Genomic DNA, 26,622 nt, shown 5'->3' on the forward strand with positions numbered 1-26,622 from the left:
AGGATGGAAATGGAGCCACGAATTTACTAGTGCCTCAAGAGCTGTGCTCAGCTGATGGCAAGAAAATGCTGTGGCATCAAATATAAAGTGGGCTGTGCTATTTTTTTATCCTGAATATGGAGGATACCGTGAGCTAGAAGCCCTCAAGTCAGAATGGAACATGACCTTCGAGACAGAAGTCACTTCAGTCAATGGCCACGTTAAAAGAAATAAATCCGGCACGAGATTGATGTGGCTCTTGGAGAAAGTTCTGGGCACAAGATCCCAGCTGACAGCATATTTTGTTGTCAGATCACACAATCCCCACTGAAACCCCTGAGCACTGATATATGGTAGCTCAAAGGTACTTCCAAGTTTTTGAACAAATAAGAGAAGAATTGAATTATGTTAATTCCAAGCCACTGGAGAATTTCTTTCTCTTTCTTGCTTTAAAAAAAAAAATAATCTGAAATCAATCCCTAAATAATACAGTTTGACCAGGTAATTTTCTCTGTATTTCTCAATTTCCTTCTTCAGTCATTTCATACTCACAAGAGTTTGAAGGATGAGATTGATCAATTTAGGAGGATATTAAAAACAGGGATTAAAAAACCCAGTGAAAATTGGCATGGAAGGCAAGTTAGCGATGAAATACAACTCCCCAGATCCCCAGCTAACTACAAACTCAGTTTTTTCCCAAGTGCTTCTTTGCCCCAAAGTACCAGCAAGGTACAAGAGACCTCTACTTTCTCAATTAATTTAACTTAATCCTAGAGAAACCAGAGGGCATTCAGAAGGTTGCACTCAAATGTTTTTATTACATCCAGGAACATGCTGGGTTAAAGAGGCTTAGAAAAAAGAGGGAGAGACTTTTTACACAGGCAAGAGTGACAGGACAAGGGGGAATGGCTTCCCACTGACAGAGGGCAGGGTTAGATGGGATATTGGGAAGGAATTGTTCCCTGGGAGGGTGGGGAGGCCCTGGCACAGGTTGCCCAGAGAAGCTGTGGCTGCCCCTGGATCCCTGGAAGTGTCCAAGGCCAGGTTGGATGGGGCTTGGAGCAACCTGGGCTAGTGGAAGGTGTCCCTGCCCATGGCAGGGGGTGGCACTGGATGAGCTTTAAGGTCCCTACAACCCAACTCATTCTGGGATTCTATAGGATTTCAGTCCCAAAACACTTCCTCATTCCAGAGGGAGGAGGCAGGGGGGATAAACAGCCTCTGTTTAGCCCAGCCACTGGAATCCCTTCCCCTGCAGCCTTGGAGGTGCTGCTCATAACAGAGTGAAAAACTACTACTGCTTCCTCAGCTGGCCTAAAGAAAACAAGCTGACCTGATTTTAAAGCTGCCTAGAGGACAGCATTTAATGTAAGGCAATAACCTGCTTATTTGTGAAGGCATCAAAAAATATAAGTTTCCCTTTCCATTATAGGAGAGTAGATAAGCTGGTTTTATTTCCATAGCAGAACCTTCCCCCCTCAAAAGCTTCACAAGATACAGGATTATTTCAGAAGCAGTTTAAAAACCCAACTTGTGAGCACACTAAAATGCTGGGGGGAAAAAAATCTGCACTGGAGGATTTGTTTTTAATTCTGAGAGCAGTAGGACAGAGCCAGGTATCAGATAAAATACTAACTGCTATCATTAGGACTTGCAGTGTTCATTTGTATTGATATTAATGCACTTAGCAACCCAAGCAGTTTACATATTGAATTTTTAGCTGCACAGATTAGGAATACATCCTTAGTACTTTATTTCTAAAAGCCATTAGCTTGCTGAGCTGGTTCCAGGGATAGCCCTTATGCCACCACAAAAGAGGACAAATTAACTGCAGTAATGCTCTTCTGTCCCAGATGACAGAAAAGAGAGGGAGGGGGGAGATGCCAAAGCTAATGAGAGCACATTTTGCAGTTTTGCCAGAACAGCATTTCCTTGGCTGCGAGTTTTAGGACTCGAATAAGCTTAAAAAAAAAAAAAGAAAAAAAGAAAGAGAGAGAGAGAAACAGAAAGGCAATAAACTGGAGGACCCCAGAGTTTTGTTACAAGTGCCTCCTGTTTCTGACACTGTAAAGTGGAAGCACTGTCTAAGTTTACCTGTGGCAAGAGCAGGAAGAAAGGTTTTATCAGCTCAATCTTCCTTTCACCAGAAGAGCATTTAACGTGGGCCACAGAATAGAAGTAGCTTTTAAAGGCAACTTTATTTTATGCAATATCATGAGTCTCAGGCTGACTGTGCAAGTAGGAACTGCTAATATCATAGAATGGTTTGGGTTGGAAGGGACCTTAGAGCCCATCTCATTCCACCCCTGCCATGGGCAGGGACACCTTCCACTAGCCCAGGTTGCTCCAAGCCCCATCCAACCTGGCCTTGGACACTTCCAGGGATGGGGCAGCCACAGCTTCTCTGGGCAACCTGTGCCAGGGCCTCACCACCCTCACAGGGAAAAATTCCTTTCCAATATCCAGTCTAAACCTACTGTCTGTCAGTTTACAGCACATTCACAGCTTTCACCTGAATCCACACATATTCCCAAACCAGGGACACTCTGAACACCTCCCCATGCCAGACCTTAATGTTTGTGTTTGCCACCTGTCTTCCCTCACATCACCAGAGCCAAGGAAGAAGGTGACATGTCACACTACTCAGTACGTAGTAAATCAAGGCCAAGAGAGATGGCTCAGAGACAGCACCAGCCAGGTCAACCCTGAGGATGGGAACACATGGAATACTGGTACTGCCACTGTAATTAAAGCCTCTGCTCCAATACAACAAGTTTTTCCAAGGAGAAGCTTCCTGACTGGAAACAAACTGCACAGAGCCAGCAACGACACAGCAGCTTCACTTATTTATTCTGCTTCTAAGTAGAAGGAAGAGCTCCATTAGCCTTGCCCGAGCTGACACCTTGCTGCCTGCACGTGCTCTGGCCACAAAAGGCACGTCAGACTGGTGTAACTACACGGTGTAACTGGGCTGGCCGCAGGGAAGGACTGGACTCACAGCCACCAGCCTGGCAGCTTCCTACAGGAGAGCCAGGGAATGGGATTGAGCAACTGCCACCCCAGGTGCTGCGTGTGCCTGCAGTGTTTTGATTCGCACCCCGGTAATGACTCTGCTCCTCCCTCCCTGCCACCCCCAGCGTGACAAACATCTTTACACAAGCACCAGGCAGAGAATATTTGTTAGTCAGCTCCTAATTACAGCTCGAGGTTTGGACCACGTGCTGCCTCCCCCCCCCCCCCCCCCTGCTGCCGTCACCAAAGGATGTGGGCACACGACACAGGTCTCAGGAATCAAAAATCAGGAACTTTCAGTCGTACAGGCTGAACTAAGTGAAAGAAAAACATATTCAGGAGGTGCTAATGTCTTACCACAGCTCCCCAATACCACCAGTTTTGTCTGTGTTGCATTTATTTCCACCACTACCATACTGAAACTTTTTCCAGAACAACAGCAATTTTGGGTGGTTTTTTTGCCATGTACGGTGTCAGCAAAATGAAGGTATGTATATACTATCTCACCAGCCCTGAGATTTCAAGAGGAGTGGCTAAACAATGGCTAATTATAGCTTCAGCACATAAACAAACAAGGCAGCAGCTCAGAGTAAGAGCAGCAGCATTCCAGCTTCCACTGCAGGGAAGGAATGTAAAGCTATCAAAACAAGATGGAGCGAGGCTGATTTGAAGCTCAAAAAATGGACAGTTTTACAGTAATAACTGTAATCCAAAGGACTCCAAAATCAGGTGCCAGTTCAAATTTCCTTTAACGCAAAAGATGCACAAGGTGGTGTTGTGTGTGTGTTCTTTGCTCACTACAACAAATCAATTTATATAAGTTTCTGCAAACATCTGGGCACGCTGGAGGCAGAGCAGATCTCACAAGAGACAGGGATTCACACAGTCAGTGCCATACACAAACCCATCGTGGATCTCTGTGGGCCACCAGGTCCAAGAACGTGCAAGGGAACATCCTCTCACTGCACCTGTGATAATGAGGATAAAAGAAGAGCCTGGTTCCCTGCGTGCTGGGACTCATCTGGACATATTTCATCCCTCCACTTGGCATCCTCTCAGCTGTGGATCACTTCTGGAGAACAGAAATGGGTGTTTATTGGAAACATTTTGCGAGTAGCACAGTGCCACACAGGGGCACACGCAGTGTTAGAGGATAAAGCCTTGGTGGGAGCTGTCTGGAAGCAGAGCATGGCATGGCAATTGTTCTGAAGACGGGCATCCACGAACAAAGGCAGCACCAAGCCCTGGCACAGCTTCCCAGCAGGGTTATGCAAGCCTCTGACAAAGCCCCCAGTATCAGCACAAACTGAATGCTGCTATTATACGTTAAGGGCCCTGCTCTTGGGCAAGTCTGTCCACAGGGCACCATCCTCAAAAATTATCTCATCAACACCAAACACGCAGAACCTTTTGACCCCGTGATACCTCATCCCATGCCCTTCCTCACGTGGCACAGGTGGATCTCGACGAGAGAGAGGCAAAGGAAACGCTCGGAACACAAAGGATTCCAAGCGAATTTCTAGGAAACACAAATCTTCCTTGAGAAACAATTACTGTATCACAATGACCACGGCAAAGAGACCAGCACACCTGCTACTGGATCAAGAATCCTAAACCTCAGTCCACACCACGCTCTAAGGACAGGACTAAGACATACTTCAAAGCCCCTCTCAGCACCCCAACCAGTACAGGCCATAGCCATTGGTCAGCATACAAAGATTTCAGTACTAAACACCCAGGAGGGTCTGCTGCTATGTGAAAGGGAATGTCTTGGACTGCCTGGGATGCAAGGAATGGGAGCAATAGAATTGTAGAATCACAGAATGGTTTGGGTTGGAAAGGACCTTAAAGCTCATCCCATTCCACCCCTGCCATGGGCAGGGACACCTCCCACTAGCCCAGGTTGCTCCAAGCCCCATCCAGCCTGGCCTTGGACACTTCCAGGGATCCAGGGGCAGCCACAGCTTCTCTGGGCAACCTGTGCCAGGGCCTCCCCACCCTCACAGCCAAGAATTCTGTCCCAATATCCCATCTAACCCTGCCCTCTGTCAGTGGGAAGCCATTCCCCCTTGTCCTGTCACTCCAGGCCCTTGGAAATAGTGTCCCTCCATCTTTCTTGTCAGCCCCTTCAGGTCCTGGAAGGCCACAATTAGGTCACCCTGAAGCTTCTCTTCTCCAGAGTGAACAATCCCAACTCTCCCAGCCTTTCTTCCCAGCAGAGCTGCTCCAGCCCTCTGATCATCTTGGGGCCTCCTCTGGACTGGCTCCAGCAGCTCCATGTCCTTGCTGTGCTGTTCCCCAGGAATGGAGGCAGCTCTGCAGGGGGATGGGTGTCTCACCTGAGGGGCAGAGGGGCAGAATCCCCTCCTGCCCTGCTGCCCCTGCAGTGGAATCAGCCCAGGGCAGTGGGGTTCTGGGTGCCAGCACACACAGCTGGGGCATGTCCAGCTCTTGCCCACCAGCACCCCCAAGTCCTTCTCAGCAGTTCTAGATAAAAACCACATCATTCCATTTCCAAAAACAGTGTGTGAACAGATCAGGCCTTCTGAGACAACCCCCAGTGCATGCCAGGGGTCTGTGGTGGGAGCAGACGGTGCAGGAGGAGATCAGATGGAAGCTACACCTTTATATTGCCAGAATCGTGTGCTTGGAAGAAAAAACGAGCAGCACCTCAAACTCCTTACACAGAAAGGGGCTCTACTGAATCCCTTTTACCACAGGAGCCACAGCAAGGCTGTGATCGCTGCCACGGCAGGCAAACCACACACAACACACGCTGTGATTGGGGTTATCTCCACACCACCAAACGGCGCTGGAGAAATCCAGGGCAGGGAGCAAGGCGTCAGCCACCTCAGCAGACCCTCCCCCCTGCTCAGGTCAGCAGTTCAGCCAGGAATTCTGAGGGGAGTAAGAGGGTGGGAAACTCCAAGAGGGCTGGAAGTGAGCAACACGTGGGAGAAGCAACATTTTTCTCCACCTAAGTCAGATTTCCAGTGCCTCATGCTCTGTTTTGCTAAGGTTGTGGGAAGGATCGCAGAGGGGTTATGTGTTAGTGTCTCTCCAGAGAAACGCTCAGCTCCTGAGTAGAAAGCCAACTTCCCTAGCTTTCCAGAAACCAGGAATCCCGTGCAATAGCTACTGTCCAATCTAATGAATAAAAGAGCAGACCTGAGCAGGTCTTCCAGTTGCAATAAGTAGCAGCTTTCCTTGCAAAGCCTTGGCACAGAGGGACTAAGGAGAACAGCCTGACCACACAGCACGGCTCCAGCAGCCCCAGGCCAGTCTGGACCACCCCGTGCACAAGACGCGCAGCATTTACCCAGTTCCAAATTTCGGCAGCTGAAACCAAGCCCAACACAAGCCGTGCTGTGCCAGGCACAGCTCCACGCCAGAGTGGGAAGAAGCAGCAGCACTTGAGTGTTTGGGAATGGAGCGACCATGACCGAGTGGGAGAAAGCAGCAGGACACAGATAACGCTGTTTCATCTATCGCTCGGCAGCAGCTGTGATTTTAAAGTACCCTCCTGATGGATTAAAAAAAAAAAACAAACAACCTAGCGCCCTTTCCAGGTTTGAGGAATTGGAAGGTACATGCCGGAGCCGGCTGTATTCCAAGCAATCGTGAAGTTTGCTTCTAGCTAAAAAAAAAGATAGTCAATAAGCAAACAGAGTCTCTAAAAAATAGGAGTCAACAAGCAAACAGGGCCTCTAAAAAAAATTATAATCAATAAGCAAACAGGACGTCTATCAGCCAGACAGGCGTCTTCGCCAAAATCTCAGAGGAAAACACGATTTCTACCCCAGCTGGGTGCAAAGAATACACAGAGACGGGCGAAAACGCCCTTTCTAACAGCCCCCGCCCTGAAACCAGATACCTGTGGGATATAAGGGAAGCAGTGCACGGATAAGAGGGACACATCCAGGTTTAGAGGAAGGGCACGGGCCTCGCCGAGGCCCGACCGGGACGCCCCCACGCCACCGCGCCGGACAAGGCCCCGGCCTCGCAGCCTCGCAGGCCGCGCCGGGACACCCCTGTGTCTCTCTCCCCGCGCACTCCCCGCTCACCATCGCTCCTGCTGCTGCTGCCGCCGCCTCCTTCTTTCCTTCCCTCTTTCCTTCCTTCCTCCCTCCTTCCTCCTCCTCCTCCTCCCGGGTCCCGGCGCGGCCGCTCCGCCCCGCGGTTACCGCCCCCTGCCGGGCGCTCCCGCCCTCAGGGAGGAGCGGCGGGAAAGGCGCTCCCCTCACGTTAAAGGAGGGGAGGGGGTTAAATTGTTATAAAATGTTATAAATGCCGGGGGAGGGGGGTTGTTATTGTTAAAATACACCCCTCACAAAACAAACAAACAGCAGTTTGTGAGCCCGCCCCGGTTTGTGAGGATAATTGTGAGCACTCAATTATCCCTGGCTGAGTGCTAAACATAAGGAGGACCCCTCGCTTCCAGAGCCCCGCGCTGACACGCTGTGCATAAGGAATACTTGGTCGGCGCAAGATCAGCTGAAGCTGATGATGACACAGTTTAATCCCAGGACTATTCCAGCGCCCAGTTGTTCTTAATCTACATAACTGTTTTTAAGATGCATTTGTTGGATTCGCAGTGTTCCTAAAGGGACATAAAGCTCCAAGGGCTGGAGCCCCTCTGCTCTGGAGCCGGGCTGGGAGAGCTGGAGGTGTTCACCCGGAGAAGGGAAGGATCCAGGGAGACCTGAGAGCCCCTCCCAGGGCCTAAAGGGCTCCAGGAGAGCTGGAGAGGGACTTGGGACAACCGATGGAGGGACAGGACAAGGAAGAATGGCTTCCCACTGCCTGAGAGCAGGGATAGATGGGGTATTGGGAAGGAATCCTTCCCTGTGAGGGTGGGGAGGCCCTGGCACAGGGTGCCCAGAGAAGCTGTGGCTGCCCCATCCCTGGAAGTGTCCAAGGCCAGGTTGGACGGGGCTTGGAGCAACCTGGGCTAGTGGAAGGTGTCCCTGCCCACGGCAGGGCGTGAAATGGGATAATTGTTAAGGTCCCTTCCAACCCAAATCATTCTCTAATTTTTTTTGAGGAGAGTTTTTGTTCTGTGCAAAATATAAGGCAGGAGTTGCTAGTTGATATAGCGTTAAACTCCAGTCTGTTAATCTGTGGATTAAAATCCACTCTGCTCTGGGTGGATCAGGTGGGACCCCATGAGACAAAGGCTGGGTGCCGGGTTTCAAACACAGTAAGCGAAATATTGTTTGGGACCAGCTGCCTACTAGCACAGTGATTTCCAGACACCCAGGGCAAACACCACCTGACAAATATCCAAAGGGCATTTTAGTGGTGGAAAGGAACATTTTGAAGCAATTGCGTTGCAGAATAGTTAGAGCTAGAAAGGAACCTACACCATCATCTAGTAGAACTGCCTGAGCACTTCAGGGCTGACTAAAAGTCAAAGCACGTTATTAAGAGCATTGTCCAGTAAGTGTGAACTCAACAAATACCTCAGCAGCATTTGGCTCATTTCCCAAAAGTTAACACACACAGCAACTGCAGCTCACTGTGTTATGGGGTGCTGCCCCTGCCACTCGCCTGACACACTACCCGGAGCAACTGCCCATCTCCTGGGAAGTGGCAACAGGAGCAAGTGCCCATATTAAGACATTAGGTTCATTAAAACTAAAATTGAGTATTTCTGGTTAATCTACAGAACACATCCTGGCTTTAGAATTTATGAGTCTGTGCATTCTTTTGCACACGTTCAGGTGTGGCATTTAAAAATTTTCCTCTTAACCTCCCTCACTTTTGTTTTTACCCTGGTTTGAAGCAGACAGACAAGCATCAGCTCTTGGCACCCGTAGTTTGCTGTGTTACAAGCAGTAACTGTTTGCTGTCACTGTGCCATCCAAGCTGTCTCCTCACAGAAGATGGCATCTCACCATCTTCTTTTATCTTGAGATAAAAGTCTCCAGACAGAACTTTTATCTCAAGCAAACTGCCCTCGTGGGGTTGTTTTTAGAAGTATTCCTAGATATCACATGTTCTTTTTAGCAGAAAAGGGAACAAACAGATCTGTTAGTAACCCGCTATCAGTCTCACATCGTAGGTCTTCTTCCTGCGTGTTTGCCAAGACAGAAAACATCTCTTCAAGACAATCCCAAAAGAGCTGTGTTTTCTGATTATAAAAACCTCTGCAAACACCGAGGACCCCAGTCTTCCAGAAAAATGTTGCTGTTTGGGAAACATCCTTTAAAAACACATTTATGTCTAAGTAACAACTTGCTCTCTAGAGGGTAAGAGGAAAACTTGTTTGTTCCTTCAACCCTGAAAAGAGCCTCTTTGGATGCATCATTGCAAGCTTTGCTAATCTTCACGTCCACCTTCACATAATACCGGGAAACAGAGAGCTTGGTTTGTTTAATATGGCTAAAAACACAGGTAGAAAGGAATATCTTGGTGTAAATATGTGGGTGGGAGAGGAAGAGCCACACCAGGGGGGGGAGAGGAGCCATTTGAGTGAGAGGACAATGGTGGCATGAGAACAAATGAGTGCAGGTTGGCCCAGAACCCAGTTAGGCTGAGAATTGCAAGAGGGTTTGAGGCGTGAGAGCAATAACAGCCTACAAGCCTCAAAAGCCAGAGCCACCCTCCTCAAAACATGTTTTCATCCGAGAGTACTTAAGGAGCTGGCTGATGTCATCACAAGGCCTCTCTTGATTTTTGAGCTGTTTTGGGAATCTGGAGAGGTCCCAGCTGACTGGAAGCTGGCAAACACTGTCCTGATTTTCAAGACAGGCAAGAAGGATGACCCTGGAAACTACAGGCTACATCACACTGAAAAATCCTCAAAAGCATCCATAACTGGTGTGGTGCAGATCAGACTAAGAAATTCGTCAGTCGAGCAGTTAATCTCCAAAACCTGGGGACATAATTACTGAATCAATTTCAGAAAATAATCTGACTGCTATCTAGGGACAAAAAGGAGCAGCAGCAAAACTAAGTAAGTTTAGTGTTTCCCACAAGTGATTCGCGAGGATCAAGGCCTATATTTTCCATCCAAACATCCATGATGTTAACACAGCCCAAGTCAACTGCTTCTGTCATTTAGTTTCGTTAGTGTGGTTCTGTGCAAGTCTGGAGGGAGCAGAGGCCAAGAGAGATTTGATGGTAAAGGAGGACATTTTCTTCTCCCTTTCCCTTCCACCACTCCGTGGCTCACATCAGGCAGGTGGCCATGGCATTGCAAACCCAGGCAGATCAGCTGAGTGACTGCTGGGGCACAACCCACCGTGTGGGATGCCAAATCATGCACCCATTGGGCATAGAATCGTAGAATACCCTGGGTTGGAAGGGGGGCACAAACCTAAACCTGATTTTGCCAAGATCAGATGTGATAAATCAGAGGCAACCACTCACGTACCTATGACACAGGACACTTGTAACTCGACTGTGAGATGCTCTTGTAAGGACAGTGTGGATTTAGGCTGTTTACAACCCTGGGTTGCCTCAGAGGCAAATCTGGTCTTGAGCAGACACTCTGAGCCTTGTCTCAAAGTACAGCACCAGCTTAATCAAAATTTACAGGACATAAAATTAAGCACAGGAACAGACCTTTGAGGGAGGAGGACTAGAAGAAAACTCACAGCAATCAGAGGAACAGACTTTCAAATAAAACCAAATGACCTCTAAAGGGCCCTCACAATGAAAGCCAAACATGGGTTTACATAAAGAAACATTATGCTTGGTTAGCCCAAAATTTTCCAGTTGATTTGATTTGTAACTAAACAGCTCAAAAACAGTAGCTGTTTTCTACATGAGCAAGTTCTCTCCTGCAATCTTATCCATGCAACTTTATATTGTGCACATAGGGGCTCAGCTCCTGAAACAACTGTACACTATTCCTACTTGGCAGGCAGCAGAAGTTCTTGTCTTACAGAAAATTGCCCTGAAATTGAGGGAATTAAAAGGAATCTGATTTCTTTTCTTGTTTCCAAGTTGTTCAGGACAGAAGCTACTCAAAGTGCTGAAATATGAGCCCTCAAAAATAAATATTTATGTTGTGCATCTTGTGTATGTATTAAAGAACTACAGAGATCTGGTTTTATATAAACTCTACAGAAGTTAAAGGACACAGCATAATACATGTTTAACATTTTCCTCCTAGAAACTTCAGAAGTGACTTAGCTTAATAACTGCAGCCCAAGACTGTAAAATGGCAAAGCAGTCAAAAAAAAATGGAAGTTCTCTAGAAGAAAAACAGATGCAGGGGATTATTTTTCCTCCTTCCTGTCCAGTTTTACAGCCTCATGTGTAGCTCCCCAGAAGAACTCGTTGCCTTTCAAAAAAAAATAAGAGCTGTTTGCGTTAGACACCATCTACCACGAGCTGAAAACAGGAAGCTTTCAGCTCCTTGAACCACCCAGGATGCTGAGGAGCAGATTGCAACACTGACATTTCCTGGGCATCCTGAGGGCTTCCTGTCCGTGCTGACCCCACACCAGACATTTCTGACAATGTTTATGGCCAGAACACTTCAAGCTTTCCTTTCCAGGGAACAGTCCTGCTCAAAGGACCCTGAGCTCCATCTTGTCCCAGTTAGCACCCACAGGAGGTGCTTAAGGGCCAGCTGGGAGGTGACACCTCCTTGCAGCATTCCAGATCTGTTCCAGTGCCACCCTCTGGTCCCCCCAGCCTGTCCCTCCCATTAACACTATTGCTCTGGGAGTCTGCCCTTGTTCCTGTGCAGGTTCCACGTCTGCTTTCACACCCCTGTGATCTCTACAGGTCTGACAATTGCCGTGCTCAAAACACACATTTCTTTCCAAAGTCACTGGATTTATTAAAGACCAGTGACATAAAAGGACAAGACAGACCAAGCTGCACCAGTGTAAGCACTGTCTTCCCAGGGCATTTGTGTGCATGAGATTCCACCATCAAGAGCCATCTCTACTGCCCCAGGAAACCCTCTAGACATGCACAGAGAGGTACCAAACAAATGTAAGCATCGTGTTGCTACTGGGACGCAGGTCCTGGCATTCCCGGATGCCCTCAGGTGCCACACTGCTGCCCTTTTCATTGAGGATGCTCTGGGTGCAGCAAACTGGCAGAGTCCTCACTCAAAGAAGGGGAGTTGTTTGTTTATTACTTTCTTAGTGCCACTCCTTTGAGGCGGCAACGGGACCTGAGACATCCATAGAACCAAAAGACACCTGGGAATCTAACCTAACAAATCCCCTGTTCTACTCCTCCCCTGGCTCACTTGGTAGTTCTCAGGTCTCACTGGGGAGCAGGTTACAGGCACCCAGGAGCTGGCAGAGCTCAGATTTTGGCCCTGGACTTTCTTCTATAGCTGCAAGAGTTCAGAGGTCTGGGTTAAGACACCTGTGAGATGATTTCCAGGACCATGACCCTAAAACAGCTTAGGGAATCAAGTGTTTTGGATTCTGGTTTAGCTGCAGAGCACATGCTACATGCAAAGGCACCTCAGAGGAGGTTTGAATGAGATCCTCACATTTGCAGGTTTCTTTTTGCTGCCTGCACAAACAGTTTGACAGTGTTTCGCCACCCTGAGCACTGGGATCCAGCCCAGTTTGGAGCAATTCCATGAATTACCACATCCTGCTGCGTGCTGGTTTTGGTCAGCCATCGCAACAGCAGACTAGCACCACTCCAGAATACATTGGGGTGGTTTGTTGTTTGGGGTTTGTTTTATTGCATCAGGTGATGCTCTTGGCAGTTGCAAAATAGACTTTAAAAATTAAGCCAGACTTGTAAAATCAAGAAGATGACAATTCCCAGTGTAATGGCAATGGTTCTACCGTTGGACTGCATTAGCCCAATACATATTAAAAGAGTTGGATACAAGCTTCTTACCACTCCATCAGCTCAGTCCAGGTTGGAAAGCAATGCAAGCTGTTACCAAACATTTAGACCACAACCCAGACAGCTCCTAACACCTTTCCAGCAGAAGCTGTTCAAACTCAAGAGAAAATCCTGCTTGCCAAGGACTAGGTAGAGGCACTGCTCCCTGCCAGAGGCACCTTTCCAACAGGATTTGGATTACTGCAACAAGTACCTCGTGGTGCTCCCTTCGTAGTGGCTGTAGTGATGTTTGCAATTTCAACTCTTTCAGTGTTGCAATTGGTTTCCCACTGATTTCTTCAGAGCTGCTTGTCAGTGAAGAACTTTCCAGCTCCACTCTGGAGGCAGGAGAGGGAGGCAATAACCTCTCCCTTCAAAACAGAAACCCCACAGCACAGCAAGCAAGCAAGCAAGCAGAAATTAAAAGCCTTGCTTGTTACCAAAGATTGCTTGTTACCAAACAGACCCCAAATCCTCTCCAATGTCACGTAAATGCCAAAGAATTTCCGTCTTTGTTTCTTTTTTCTTGCATGCTGACAACAAACACATTCACTAACAGAGCAATAAAATATTGGCTATCCCATATTGCACAGTAAATTGAGCCTCAGCATGGGAGAAACCCCCCGAGAAAGCTGATTGCAGGATGGGTGCCTGGAATGCAGCTAAGCCCCATCTTGTAAAACCATATTCTACCATCTTCTGCATGTCCTCACACATACCAGTTTACTATCTCCAAGCCTCACAGGGGACCTGGTCCTACAACACAGCCACAGCTGCCACCCCTGTGTTGGTGTATGGACATGCCAGAAGCACTTATGGTCCCCCTGACAAATTCTGTTGACAACCAACTACTCTGCACAGCCCCATGGTGAGACAACTGTATAATGCTTCTTGCTATCTGTGTGGCACAGAAACCACAGCATGGATTTATGCCACTTCCCTGAAGTGCCTGGGATCAGAGCAGTGTGATCTGCAGCTGATGGAAAAGATTCAGCAGCAAGATTTTCCTGACCATGAATAGGCCATGTGGCCTTTGGAGGTGTCCCTCTGCTGCTCCCAGCAGAGCAGCTCAGAGGTGACTGAGCTTCTGAGTGTTTCAATTTAAGCTCCCAAAGCAAGAGAGGAGGAGCTGCTGCCCATGTTACACCTCGCAGCTCTGCTAAGGAGCATCCAAACCCAGGTGTGCCCAGCAGGCGGGGATGCAAACCCAAAATCCCATCTCCACATCCCTCTGCACTCAGTGCTCTGATCTGGTTGACAAGGTGGGGATCGGTCACAGGTTGGACTCAATCTTGGGAGTCTTTTCCAGCCTAAACGATTGTGTGATTCTGATTGTTCAAAACTCATTTACAAACTCTTTCACATCTCCAGTCACACCTTAGCAGGTGTGTAGGCCCAGACTCACACACTTGAGAGATTTACCACCTCAAGTGGGATCTAGACCACAATTTTAGGAAGAGGCAAGACTTCAACGACTAAACGGAGAATATCCAACTCTGCGAGAGCATCCATGTCCAGTCTGTGGGACACAGGATGGACATGAACTAAAAATGGCACAAAAAAGACATCCTGCAGGAAGGTGTCTCCCCCTCTTTTGACCATAGAGGGAGCTGAGTCTCCAGTGTTAACCACTAAAAAAGAAAATAGAGAGCGCTCAAGCTCCGCGTCCGACTCCCAGAAATTCTATTGGCCCCACTTCCCAGCACAGTACCAAGACCTCCCACGTAGAGGAAAAAGGCAACGTAGATTAAATAATTAATGCTGCTGGATACTGTTTTCCCCTAAACTACAGATGATCACAGAGGAAAAAAAAAAAAACCCTAAAGATGATTGATTGCTCTTGCTGGCACAATAAGAGAAGGAGAAATCAGACAGGACTATTCTCCATCATTCTGCAGAGGCTCTGTCAAACACTCTACCTCCTGCCTTTCAATGAATAATAAATTGCTTTTAAGAAGTAACTTTTATGTCAGTGAGCATGTTATTATTGATTAATTCCATGCTGGAAAACACTCTTCAACCGCTGCTGCTCTTTGCATCGCCCGAAGAGTTTAGAGGTTGCTGTCTAACAAGCTCTTGAGTCATATCTTCCTTGTCAATCTTATCAACCCCTTGTTTAATTGTAAAAATGTTAATAAAATGCAGCAAGCATTGGCCTAATGCCTCAGGACTCACATATCTCTTCCAGAGAGAGAAACAAGAGATTCTTCAGCTGTACTTGAGGCTTGTAAAACATCATTTCAATTCTAAGCAAGTGCTGGTTCTCTCAGAGCCACAACTGGTGGTTTGATGGATAACAAGACACACATGTCATGTCAGGAAAGCCTCCACGATTCCCTTATATCTGAGGAATATCAATTTAAATACCAGTTAAAGAGCAAGACCCCCCTGGGACCACTCATGACTTTGTTCTCTGTCCTCACTATGAGAGACAGTGATGCTCTTGGTGGCAGCACAGATTAGGAGCAACTGGAAGATGATCCCAGCATTGGCTCTTCTGGCCATTTTTGGTATTTGTTCATGAAGCCTGTTCTCATTTCCAGCTAGCTTTGATCACGCTGGTAAGTGCAATATCTTGCTTTCAATGTCAGGATGCTCAGCAAAGTAACAGGAGAGCCAACACGAAGGGGAGCCTGGTAGTTACATCCCAGCATGTAAACAAAGACATTGCTGATGGTATCGTGTGTGTTGAAAAATTGATGGCCAAACAGGACCTGAATGAATACTGAGACAAAGCTTTGCACATCCTCTGGATACTCCTGATGTCCCCAGGGGTGGCACCCGTGTCCTCAATGACGCCACTGCTGTCCCTGTGATGATTTCGGAATATAAATACAGTGATACCTGAAAGACCTCCCCCCTTCACAAGCAATCCATAATTATGTCATGATTTGGGGGTCAAAGAGCATCTTGGATTTTATTCGTGGAGCAAGATTGCCATCTAGCGTCCGTTTCTTCTGGGAGGGGCAGTCATTTTTGCAGACTGGTCTTCTCTCTTGACAGGCATCCCAGCATCTCTGATTGATCCGTCTGAGCTCTAACCTCTAACTAAATGTCCTCGGACCAGCTAAGACACATCTATTCGTCGTTGGTTAAAGATAACTAGGACGACTTCCCATTAGCTTAAACAATATTTAAATGAATTTCTTCTTAACAGAATAATCTCTTATTGAACAAGTTTTCTGAGGCATGTAAGCTGATTTCTTGAAGGTGGGCATAAGATACACTCTCTATTAGTTTAAATGTATCATCTACCTTCTACATCCTGAAACTAATTATAGTCTTAAAAGAAAAGACCACTACTATGCCAAGAAAGCAAATCCTTTTGTTGATTAGGATATCATTTTTATCTAAGCTAAAACTTCTGATTTACTGAGTCATTTAGAAAGGAGACCCACTCCCATTTCAGTGCCTTTGTGACAATATAGGGCCTCATGTAACCAATGGAACACTGAACACTGCAGATTCTCATGGAATCAAGGGGCCATTGTGACACTCTAGGGCCTCATGGAAGAGGGAGGCCCTGCAGAGAGACCTCAAATGAGAGGCTTGGGCAATCATCAACCAGAGGAAGTTCAGTACGGGGGAGAGCTGGATTCTGTCCCTGGGATGGGGCAACCCCAGATGTCTGGATATTCTGGGAATGACATGCTGCATAGCAGTGCTGGAAGATGGCCTCTGGGGTCCTGGTGGATTGACCAGCTGGCCAAGAATCAGTGGTGCCCTGGTGGGGGCTCACTGCTCGGTCACACAAGGGTTTTCAGACACAGGAGTCCTTCCCTTGCACACACACAGACAGACAGTTCATGGCAGCAGGGGCAGTATCTCCTGGGGCTCCTGCTGCCACGCCTGGAGCCAGGATGTACCTCAGCCCTGTGGGGTGCCAGCTGCTCTGCCACTGTCTGAGATGCCCCACGGCCTGAGAGATGGACATGGGCAGCTCTGTCCACAGAAGCACATCCCAGAGCTGCATCCAGGGGCTTTGCCAGGGTTTTGTACTGTAAATACAAAGTGACACCGAGACACTCTTTGTCCCACATAACTTCAAGGCTCCCCCAGCAGGCCGATGGCATTTGTGCTTGCCCAGGGTCACCTCCCCACACCAACACCAGAGATGTGCTCAAGGCTTGTCTGTGCAATGCAAAGAGAGTCATCCTGTCTAGTCCTTCCGTGTCTCTCCCAGGAGGGATAAAGAACCTCTGCAGGCTGGGTGAGAAGCCAGTGCTGGAAGTAGTGGTTCTGTTGTGAGTGCCAACCAAGAGTGGTGGGCAGGTCTGTGATAAATGCCCTGGGGAGCTGACCTGGGTTTTCCAGTGCACATGGGAATAGACCACACCCTGCCCTGCTGGTCTTTCATGTCTCTCCCAGGAGCCTGGAAGTGCACAGACACTGCTGGGTTCTTTCACCTAACACAGTGCCACCCTTGAGAGGTTCACTGGTGTTTTTTCTCCTATGTTCTTGAGAGAGAACTTATCAGAAGACCTAAACCTTCAGGCACTACCCCGAGGAGATCCCTTGGTAGGATGGATGTGCTGTTGCAGAGGGCAGCTGTGCCACAGAAGTGCTAATTGCCTGGCCCTGCCTGCAGGCCAGAGGGCTGACACACTACAGCCCTTAGGGACAGCTCTGGAAAAACCAAAGGCTGATGCTCCCTGGCAGTGCTGCTGTGCTGGGGCTCTTTCCCCTCCACCTCTGGACACAGATATTGCAACTGCAGTTCCAGAGAAGGTTTCAAAAGTGGGATTACAAAACTTGCTGAAAAAGAGATAACAGCTCCTCATTTGCACAGTCTGTGGGACACAGGATGGACATGAACTAAAAATGGCACAAATAACAATATTTCTTTGGGGCAGTATTAAATAAATTTAAAAAATAAAGTAAAAGCTCACAGTGATTCTCAGCACAACCCTGAAAATCTGCACGTGGGAAACAAAAATTAAACAAAACACCCAAATACTATACAGACATCAAACACAAGAAGCCCAAATTCCTCCAGGTGGTCGGATTCTGTGCAGGAGATCTTGTCTGGGAGATTTCACAGAAGAACCTGTCCAGGGCATTTCCCTGGCAGAGAGAGATGGAAAATGTACTTGGCAGTGTGCAGAGCTGCATGAACTGACACACTGGCCTGGGGGCACAAGCTCTGCTTTGTGCAGACAAAGACTGCTGCCCTGTGGGCAAAAGCTCTGCTGCCCAGGAGGGTCCTGTAGTGCAGGACTTTGCAGATGGCAACTCAGCGGTTGTAGGATGTGATGGTGAGACAGAAATACTCTGCTGAAATAAAAAAACAAACGTGGGTAGAGCCTTTCCCAGCCATGATATTTCTTGTGCCTGTTATTGAAATGTAGAGCGTTTGTCTTCACTACCAATACCACGGAGGGAATAAAACACAGCATCACTAACTCAGATTTCAGCTTTTATTTACAGATTTTAGATGGTAACATTGTAGAATATTCTTTCTTTTATAAAAAAATATCTTATAAAAGCTGGTTGTTATCTACCATTACTGGAGAGCCGTGCTGATGTCAGTGAGTATCAGTATTCATAGCTTGATTAACTGATTGCTGTTCCACAGTTCAGCCTATACCTGCAGTGATTATTTCAGTCAGTTCTGAGAGACAATGACTCCTCTCTTACCTGATCACCTTTCCATTGGACCCTTCCATGGGTTTTTAGGGCTTTCAAATTTCAGTGCTAACACTGACTGCAGCGTTAACGTAACAGGATAGAGACGTGACAACCAAAAGGGATTAAATATAAAATACTTAACCATTTTACTCCTCTGTTTTTTTCAACTTTAACTTTGCCTTGCTACCCAAGGAAGTTCTGGCTGTCCCAGCTTGCTTTGCAGTTCCAGCAGGCTTCTTTTTTAGCCTTTTCTTTTTGGAACGCACCAGGTCCTCACGTCCCAGTTCAACCATTTTTGCTTCCCACGACTTCATTTCGTTCTCATACCGAACCTTGTCGTCTTCGGCAAGCTGCAGGTATGGCTAGAGGAAAATAAGGTGTCAACAGTTACAGAAGGGGCTTTGTCTGGAAAAGTGCCATGGCACAAAGGTGACTTAGAACAACACCCTGGGCACTGGCACAGCCCAAGTATTTGCGTTCGCCTCCGGATAATTAAAAAAAAAAAACAAAAAAAAAATCAAACTTGCAGAAAAATACAAAAGTTTAGCATTAAATTATGGTTATGTCAAGAGCTGCCCACTACTGAAGAGGAAGTTTATTCAATATTGCTACTAGCAGCTAAGGCTTTTTATCTGAGCACTAGTTTGAGAGAGGTGGATTCTGTGATGAACAGGAATAGATATCGCTGCAGAATTATTCCAGGTTTTTTTCTACAGTAAGATCATGAACCTAGGGTGTGTCCTAAGCACACTCAAAACTGATCTGGACAAAGGTCATTTGGGAGGAAGAACAGTAAGGTACAGAATACCTAAACTGTGACATTTTCAGATTAGATTTCAGTGTAGCAGCTCTCATTTTTCATAAGGCCATGTGCAGATTTGTATTTCAGTACACTGAGAAAGCTGGCAGAGAATAATCCCCCAGACAACCAAAGTTAATAAATTACCCTATGCACATCATTTGTAGATTTGTTGCTTTTCCCTGTCAAAAGTCTTTCTATGAGCAGCAAATTATTATGATGATGTTTAAAGATATCATGTATTATTAGGAAAAAAAACAAATTGTTGCACATTATTTCACCTTTCCCTCTAGATGCTGCTCAACATCCACTACCAGGCACACTGAACTTCCATCCTATCCCACTGGCTTACATTTCAACAACACTGTGAATAAAATGGTCACTGCTGCAATAAAGGTAACAATCTTTTTCAAGATGCATGAAGATCTTAGAGTATTTTCCTCAGTATTATATTTTGAGCAACTTAAGTTCAAGATTTTGTATGAATATATCAACTTTGACTCAAGTTTGTCATTTTCTGATTACATCAGAGCCTCATCCAAATCCACTGACATACCTGCTTTTGAGAAGGGGAGAGTTTTTGCCACGTGTCAAATAATTTCTTCAGCTTTGCCTACAGGATATAGAACATGCAATACAGGAGGGTTATTTTAGGAACAGACTGGTCTGAGAGGGGTACAGATGAATGCCACACAAGTGAAAGTCAAACATAAACCAGTGCAAAAAAGCACAAAGTCACACAGGTTTAATCCCCCACCCTTTTAATGTAGGCAAATAATACACTGTATGGTTCAAAACAAGCTGCTGGGCATCATCTGAGCCATGTTTACAGCCTCAGCTGACTGGAGAAGCCTGCCTTGTGCATGGAAAACCAAGGAACAAACTAGATCCACCATCCCAGTTTACTGATTAAATGTGCAGGGTGAGGAACATATTAGACACACAGGGGAGGTCTCCAACACTTCGAGTGCTGTAATCCACCAGTGTAATTTATACCACCCCAAAGTGCAGTTTAGTGCAGAACTTGTGAGTTTGCTGAGGAACTCTGGCATATTCTGTAGGACCACCTGAGCTACAGGAGGTACAGTGAACTCGTACTGCAGGAACAGGAGCAGACCACCACAACTCTTTGAAAAACTAATGTATTTCTAACACCAAACCAAAGAGAGGAATAATTCTCTCCTTACAGAAGGAACAGATGAAGTCTGTAAAACTGAAGTGCAAAAAATACTGCAAATATTTTCAGTCTGTATACCCAGACAGCAGTTTATAAAGGCCATGCCAGCAGCAGTATACAGGCAGATCAGGGCAACCCAAAAAAGGTAACCTGAGCAAAGCAGCATGCAGATATTGAACTACTGAACAATTTCTTTGAAGATGACAGAATCTAAACCAGATTTTTTTGAACACAATGGATCTATTTTAAAAAACAATCTTTCCTGGCTTACCGCAGGTGAAATCCCTTCACTTTCCTGAAATTTTTCTGCCACAAAAATGTTAAGGCCACTACGAGGTCTTTTAGGTTTCCCAAGCACAGTCAATTCCTTTAGAAACAACAAGAAAAGTTATTCCATCAACCAAGCATGCATTTTTTCCAAAACTAAGTTTACCATTCGACTTTATATTTTATACAAAAATCAAACACAAATTCCTTCTTTGGTGTTTTATTCTGTAAACTGGACTCTATGTCATGATGCTCTCAGTGCTTGTCAAGACTGATGCTAAACTAAACTAAGAAAAGCTGACAACTTGAGTTTTCACAGATATAGGAAAAGCATTTTAAACTGATTCTTACTTCAGCTAAGTCTTCCAGAAACCAAAGAATGTTATTAAATTCCTCTGTAAGAAAATCATGATGACAGGTTTTCTATTATTCTTCATAAGGCTTCTGTTTTTGCTGTGAAATACAGCCTGCTTGCAGAGAGGAGGGCAGGTGGTGGACTGTGGGAGGTGAGGAGGTGGAACAGAACCAATTTCCAGGGAAACAGAACTGGGTTTCTGCTATCAGAACACTTTGCCTGCAGGGATGATGGCACGAGAAGGAGAGTACAGCAAGTTATGAATGCAATTACACTTCTTGTTTCCTCCAGTCCTGACATTCCCACTGGAGCCTGGGTGCTGCAAATTAACATCTGCTTAGGTATTAAATATGCTAGCTAAATTCCTTGTGCTGCCATACTCTAAAAAAAGGACCGACACAGTCGTTTGGATTAAAAGCTTCCTCTGAGTAGAGGTCTTTTAAACCAAATTAATGTCACTTTTGCCAGTCAGGGCAATGTCACACCAGCAGTTTAATTCACAGAAGTGAGCAAGCAATAGGTGATTCTGCTGCCAGACCAACCACAATATCATACCTTTAGAGATGGTTCTGTCTCTCAGGATTTATATATAAACCAGCTAGAAGGGAATAGGGAAGATGGTCTGCTTGAATATGCTAGAAAAGGATACTTAATAAACTTAAATAGCCCTAATTCACCATGGCAGCAGCGACACAGACAGCAAAGTAGCAGGGTCCAAAGAAAGGAAGGAAAAAAGGCTACTTCAAAGAGCTGCTAATGAGGTAGGAGATACAAGGCCTTCGTGAAAAGCTATTTCTGGATGTCTTTCCATCCAAAGAAAGTGTTGCTGGTCCAAACACCTTTTATTACCTATCCTTTCTCTGGCAGCTTGTGGAATAGGGAGAAAAAAAGCACAGAGAAGCCACCTTTAAGCATAAAGACACGTGCTAGTTCTGTGTTCTTCAGGCGTAGGAATGCCACGACATCAGCAATTATATTTAGTCCATGGCATTTTGGGGGGGGGTTGTGTTTCTTGTGTGTTTTCTTTTACTCTGAGTTGGTTCTGTATTTCTAAAAACATGCCTCAACTCTGCTCTATATACTAGACAGACTTCAGCTTCCTTGAGAGAAAAAGAAACTTGGAATTTCAAAATGCTTACTCTTTTTGCCCGGAGTGATCTTCTCCTTGCCAGTTGTCTTCTCCTTTCCTCTTTCAAAGCTGCAGCCTGGGCTGGAGTTAGCTGGGCTTTGTATTTGGCCAGCTGCTCCCCGTATCTTTGCCAGTCTGTCTTCTTTGCTTCCTCGTAAACCTACAGCAGAAATCATCACCAGCCTTAAACAGATGCTTTCAGTCACAACCACCTGACCATCAAACAAGCTAACACTTCTAATCTAGGGGGGAAAAAATTACCCTGGAACATCAGACTACCCCCTGTTATCCATTTCAGACACAAAAAAGGAAAAGCACACAGAGTGAGCAGTCCAAAAGGGATATGACAGCACCTCAATTCTACTGAGAAAGGATACTACTTTAGCTAGAAAACTGCAATTAGTTCCTAGCTGCATTTAATTGCTAACTGTAATCAAGGAAGAACAATCAAGGAAGAACCATCACTACTTTCCTATCAATGGCACTTAAAGTCAGCAGTGATTAGCAAGTCCTAGAGTTGTTTTACGTTATCACTTGAAACAGCCACTCTTAGAGAAACTTCACTACTCATGACTAAAAGTTAATTTGATGGCTCTTCAATAAATTTACACGTAGCAAAAAAGAGAGTTTCATCAAAATTAACTGAGGTTTCACTTAGGCACATGAAAGCAGAGTAACTTTACAAAACTTATGTGTACATAATTATCATTTAAAAAGGAAAAATAACCAGTTCCCAGCCCCACAGCCATATGGAGTGAGAGCTGTGCCCTTTCTCTGGCAACAGACTAAAATTATGAAAACCCAGGTCGTGTACAAGTATCAGAGTATCCTCCTGTATTGGGTTTGCATGGCCAGGTTTTGGTGGTGAGGGGGGTACAGGGCTGGCTCCTGTGAGAAGCTGCTCTGTCCAATGGAGCCAATGCCAGCCAGCTTCAAAGGCACCCACAGCTGGCCAAGGCTGAGCCCACCAGGGACAGTGGTGGTGCCTCTGGGATAAGAGCATTAAGAAGGGGAAAAAGAAAACTGCACAACTTCAGCCTGAGAGACGAGTCAGATGTGAGAATGTGAGATTATTTCTACAGATCAGTGGAGAAGGAGGGGAGGAGGTGCTCCAGGTCATGGAGAAGGTTCCCCTGCAGCCTGTGGTGCAGCCCATGGTGAGGAAGCTGTGCCCCTGCAGCCCACAGGGGTCCACAGGGAGCAGAGATCCACCTGCAGCCCAGGGAGGAACCCCACACTGGAGCAGGGGGCTGTGACTCCGGGGGGTCCCACACTGGAACAGCCCATTCATGAGGGACTGCACCCCATGGACAGGGACCAGTGCTGGAGCAGTTCCTGAAGAACTGCAGCGAGTGGGAAAAACTCCCACTGGGAGCAGTTCAGGGAGGACTGTTTCCTGAAGGAGGGCCCCAGCAGGGGCAGAGTGTGAACAGTTCTCCCTCTGAGCAGGAAGGAGCAGCAGAGACAAGATGTGATCGACCCATTCCCCATCCCCCTGTGCCACTGGTGGAACTAGAGAAACAGAGAATGAAACTGAGTCTGGGAAGAACAGGAGGTGCAGGGAAGGTGTTTTAAGATTTAAGTTTTTATTTCTCATTAGCCTGCTTTGATTTGATTGTTAATAAACTGATTTCCCCAGGTGGAGCTTGTTTTGCCCTGACAGTAACCGATGAGGGATCTCTCCCTGCCCTTATCCCAACCCACGAATCTTTCAGTACATTTTCTGTCCTCTGCCCAGCTGAGAGTGGCTTTGCTGGGCACTCAGTGTCCAGACAGGGTCAACCCACCCACTGTGGTGTACTGATGTCTGAACCTTTGTACACACGTGCTTTTAAAACTGTTGATTAAAAACAAACCAACCAACCAAAAAAATCCACAAGGGACACCAAACCAAATAAAACCACCACCAAGACTGTACAGAGTTCAAAGCACTCAGGGCAGTGATACACTCTTACCTGCTTCTGTGCTGCTGGTAACTCCTTCCAAGCACCTGCTAATTTTTTAGTCAGCTCTGTGCTGCTCGCTTCTGCACGTTAAAACCAGAAAGCAAGAAAATAAAGATCAACATTGTATCTGTAGTAAGGTTCTTGGATTTTCCCAAGGAAAGCTGTCACAAGTATCTTTTTCCTGTACAAACATTTTCATCCTTCCATAAAACCACCTTACTGTGGCAGTTAAAGGGAACTGTAGTATTCTGGGGAGGGGAAAGAGTCACTGCTCTTGGTTCAACCTGATGAAGCACAATTTTAAGGCAGCTATTATCACTCCACAACAATTCAATTTTTTTCTTTTGAGATGGATCCTTTTCTATGCAATGCAAGGTGGTCTGAATTTGGAGGGAGGAGCAGGGAAGAAATCAAAAGTAAAATTTCCAGCTCTCCTTTTTTAGCAAAGAGAGTCTGCTGAATTCTTCACAGCAAGTATAATGTGACTTTATTCACCTGATATAGCACATATGCCCTTCTCCTGTTTTACAGTGATCCTTCTGGGTCCCTTCCAACTCAGCACATTCTGTGATTCTATAATCTTTATTAAAGTCCTTTATTTACAATATTATTCAAAAGAAGTAAGGTTAAAAAAAAAAGGTAATTTCCTTCTCCCACAAACAAAATTGGTGACTTGAGTCTACTTTGGTTTTCAGCTGACTGCCTTTGACTCTGGCTCTTGTACCACGGTCATTTGATGAGGCCTTCAGCCAGACTTGAATTTGTGAAGGGGACAAGAATAATAATTACAAAACAGAACCAAAACAAACAAACAAACAAACAATCAATCCTCAACCAAACTTAAGGGTGGTGCAAAAATGATATAAGGTGGTCTTTTCTTGAAAAATCCTTTACAGGCTTTTCCTCCACAATTAAAAAACCAAAAACAGATGAGCTTTTCTCCCACCTCAAATGTAAAGCTCAGCCACCTCAACGGTGGGAAAGCAGAACTAAGCTCTTCTCAGTAACCTGACTTCCAGAAATGTGGAAAACCAAGACAGATGGAGAGGTTTTAGTCCAAGTAGATGAACCTTAAAACCTTTGAAAATACGATGCTTTGGCCAGCGATAAAAGAGAACTAATAAATTATCAAGTTATTTTTGACCATTACCTCTGTTGGGACAAGAAAACCAAAAGTTCTCGATTTGTATATAAGATCCAGTATATTTATTTGCAGATTATTCAGATTTTGAAAACGTGGAAAACACTGGTGTAGTATGTAACTACAATAAGCTCTGATAGTCCAGTTCCCAACCTTTTTGGCTGTGGAACTGTTGAACTGCTGGGCGGGGTATCAAATGGTTTTCCCTACTTTAATTTACCTCAGGGCTTGCCACAGTTTTTTAACCATTTTAACCTTCATTTCAACAGTATTTCAAAACCAGCACAGCTTTCCATTTTGCTGCTTTCTGGTAAGAGCGACTGCGTTGCCTGTAAATAAAGTTTTTGATAGTAAATTAAAAGTATTCACAGAAAACCATTTTCCTCTACGCACATTTACTACTTCTGCCATTTACAGTCGAGACAATCCAGTGCCTATAGTTTCTCAATTACTAAACATAAAAATAAAATCATATGCACCTTGTTATATCAGCAAAAGTATACTTCAAATGCACAGAGGCCCGAAAATAACTGAGACCCACAAATCACTGTTAACATGTACTGCCCAGGTGAGATCTTTCAGCAAACATTTTTAAAGTTATACACACGCTCGTTTTTTTGAGTTACGATGCCCAGAAGGCGGAGATAACACACGTGTAGGCAGTGAGTACGGCCACGCTGGATTCGCTTGGGGCACGCTATGGGTAAACAGACGGGTTGGGTCTCTAAAATCAGGGTAATGGACTTTCGTTCCCTCACGCGGTTCGGTTTTACACGGACATTCCGGCTCAGCCCCGCTCGGGGGGCGCAGGCCGCGTCCCCGCTCCCGCGCAGAGCGAACCGCGGGCCCCGCGGACTCGCCTCCCCTCATACCTCGTACCTGGGTTCTTTTCCCTGAACGCCGAACGGTTTTCCATCATAAAACGGAAATAGGCGGTGAGGGGCCGCTTCGGGCGCTGATCCGAGCTGATCCCCCGGGACAGGCACTGCTCCGCCGCGCCACCGGCCCTGCACACAACGGCACCGCCGGTCACCGCCACCCCACCGAGGCGGGCCCCGCTCCCGCCGCCCCGCTCCCCGCAGCCCCGCTCCCGCCCCGCACCTGAGGAGCCGCCGCCCTCCCGTGACCAGGCCCAGGCCCAGCCCCAGTGCCAGGCCCGCGGCCCGGCCCAGCGCCGCCGCCGCCATGCCGGCCCGGCCCACACCGCGCCTGCGCGGGACCGCGCCGAGGGGCGGGGCCGCGGCGCCCTCACAAGGTGACCGTGAGCGCGGGGCTGTGCCCGGCGCCGGCAGAAAACTAAAACACAGTCCAGAAAACTAAAACACAGTCCAGAAAACTAAAACACAGTCCAGAAAACTAAAACACAGTCC

The 26,622-nt window shown here is 46.5% G+C and overlaps 2 protein-coding genes across 2 annotated transcripts in view; both read right to left on the reverse strand.

Annotated features, from left to right (window-relative positions):
- The window catches only part of SGPL1 (sphingosine-1-phosphate lyase 1), a 32,221-nt gene extending 25,042 nt beyond the window's left edge, over positions 1 to 7,179 (reverse strand). Inside the window, exon 1 of the mRNA XM_027661024.1 lies at positions 7,056 to 7,179. Coding sequence (XP_027516825.1) covers positions 7,056 to 7,058 — 3 coding nt within the window. The 5' untranslated portion in view covers positions 7,059 to 7,179. The remainder of the gene's footprint in view (positions 1 to 7,055) is intronic.
- Positions 7,180 to 18,560: 11,381 nt separating this feature from the next.
- TFAM (transcription factor A, mitochondrial) lies at positions 18,561 to 26,423 on the reverse strand. The gene is made up of 7 exons (XM_027661034.1): positions 26,354 to 26,423; positions 26,132 to 26,259; positions 24,121 to 24,191; positions 22,176 to 22,325; positions 20,686 to 20,781; positions 19,794 to 19,850; positions 18,561 to 18,800 (listed from the first exon to the last, which is right to left on the reverse strand). The coding sequence occupies exons 2-7, from the start codon at positions 26,169 to 26,171 to the stop codon at positions 18,585 to 18,587; spliced, it is 630 nt and encodes a 209-aa protein (XP_027516835.1). The 5' UTR covers positions 26,172 to 26,259; positions 26,354 to 26,423; the 3' UTR covers positions 18,561 to 18,584.
- Between the last annotated feature and the right edge of the window lie 199 nt (positions 26,424 to 26,622).

The sequence above is a fragment of the Corapipo altera genome, unplaced genomic scaffold (assembly GCF_003945725.1).
Source record: "Corapipo altera isolate COAL_440 unplaced genomic scaffold, ASM394572v1 133, whole genome shotgun sequence".
Classification (NCBI taxonomy): domain Eukaryota; kingdom Metazoa; phylum Chordata; class Aves; order Passeriformes; family Pipridae; genus Corapipo; species Corapipo altera.

Bases quoted from the DNA above. Each gene is read 5' to 3' on its own strand.
- TFAM (XM_027661034.1), bottom strand. From the start codon at position 26,171: ATGATGGAAAACCGTTCGGCGTTCAGGGAAAAGAACCCAG. The intron at 24,192-26,131 runs GTACGAGGTATG...TTTAACGTGCAG, and splicing joins GTTCAGGGAAAAGAACCCAG to AAGCGAGCAGCACAGAGCTG. The intron at 18,801-19,793 runs GTATGTCAGTGG...ATTTTCCTCTAG, and splicing joins TCTCCCCTTCTCAAAAGCAG to CCATACCTGCAGCTTGCCGA.